At 37.1% G+C, this 1,295-nt stretch overlaps 1 protein-coding gene across 1 annotated transcript; it reads left to right on the plus strand.

Moving 5' to 3' along the window:
* Positions 1-14: 14 nt before the first annotated feature.
* Positions 15-1,155, plus strand: LOC117117184 (transient-receptor-potential-like protein; the record flags this gene model as incomplete). Its single annotated transcript, XM_033261409.1, has 1 exon — positions 15-1,155. A coding segment is annotated over exon 1 (1,017 nt), but the record flags the coding sequence as incomplete, so codon positions are not given.
* Positions 1,156-1,295: the final 140 nt, after the last annotated feature.

The following is a 1,295-nucleotide window of genomic DNA, read 5'->3' on the forward strand; positions in this document are numbered from 1 at the left end:
TTTCTCATCAGTATTTAAAAAAACAAAACTCCCGGAAAGAAAGCGATGACGTGCAACCATGAAAGTGACATAACATAATAATAAAATGTAACATATCTAATAAAAAGTGATGTAAACCTGTTTATTGCTCGCAGGTAAATGATGTCATTCAGAATACGAACCACACCTTCAACTATGAACCTTTTCCCAGTTGGCATATTTGGAACTGACTCGTGTCAGACAGTTATACCAACTGTCTCAGCATCGTTACCAACGTCAATGAATCTTGTATCTAGTATGAGTAGTATTCCACTTCAATTGTTTAGCGAGGGTAATAGACTGACGAAAAACGAACGTGACTTATTAGAAGCAGCACAGAAAGGAGACAAAGCTACAATTCTACGTTGCCTGAAAAACACAGAAGACCCTGTCAATGTCAACGTCACGGACATCCTGGGCAGAAGTGCTTTGCAGATGGCTGTGGATAATGAAAATATTGAAATTGTTGAAATTTTATTAGCACAGGAAAATGTTTTTATAGGAGATGCATTACTTTATGCAATTAAGGAGGGCGTATACAAGATGGTGGAAATGATGGTCAATCACCCCAGTATTAGTGTTGAAATGCTCGGGGAAGGATGGTACGATATGAAGAACAGCCTTAAAACTGATAGCTCAGACTATTCTCCTGATATATCACCAATAATCTTAGCAGCTCATGTAAATGAGTTTGAGATATTGCAACTTCTTCTCACTCGAGGTGCTTCAATTTTTAAACCGCATTCTGTCATCTGCGATTGTGATCAATGCAAGGTACGACAAAAACACGACAGTCTAAGATATTCGCTAAAGAGAATCAATGCTTACAAGGCTCTTGCAAGTCCAGCATGGATGGCTTTAACTAGCAATGACCCGATATTGACAGCTTTCAGACTAAGCTGGGAACTGCAGCACATGGCAATGAGAGAAAATGAGTTTAAAGATATATATCTTACGCTCTTGGAACAATGTAAAAGGTTTGCTGTAGATTTACTTGACCAGTGTAGAAGCACAGAAGAAGTTGTTGCAGTCATGAATAAAACAAATGATTCCGAAGATCAATTCGATGAAGAAGTAGACAGTGGTAACTTAACACTCTCTCGATTGAAATTAGCTCTGAAATACGAACAGAAACAGGTAAGTAAAGGTAGATAGAAAATAACAAAACTGTTATATAACATATGAACATCAATCGGTATTAACAAACTTTAAAACACCATACTAATATTGGGTCCATTCTTACGAAACGAAGCAAGTGATAACATTTGTTCAAAATG

This window comes from Anneissia japonica, unplaced genomic scaffold (genome assembly GCF_011630105.1).
Source record: "Anneissia japonica isolate Jap-2015-1 unplaced genomic scaffold, ASM1163010v1 scaffold307918_len1295_cov382_single, whole genome shotgun sequence".
NCBI lineage: Eukaryota > Metazoa > Echinodermata > Crinoidea > Comatulida > Comatulidae > Anneissia > Anneissia japonica.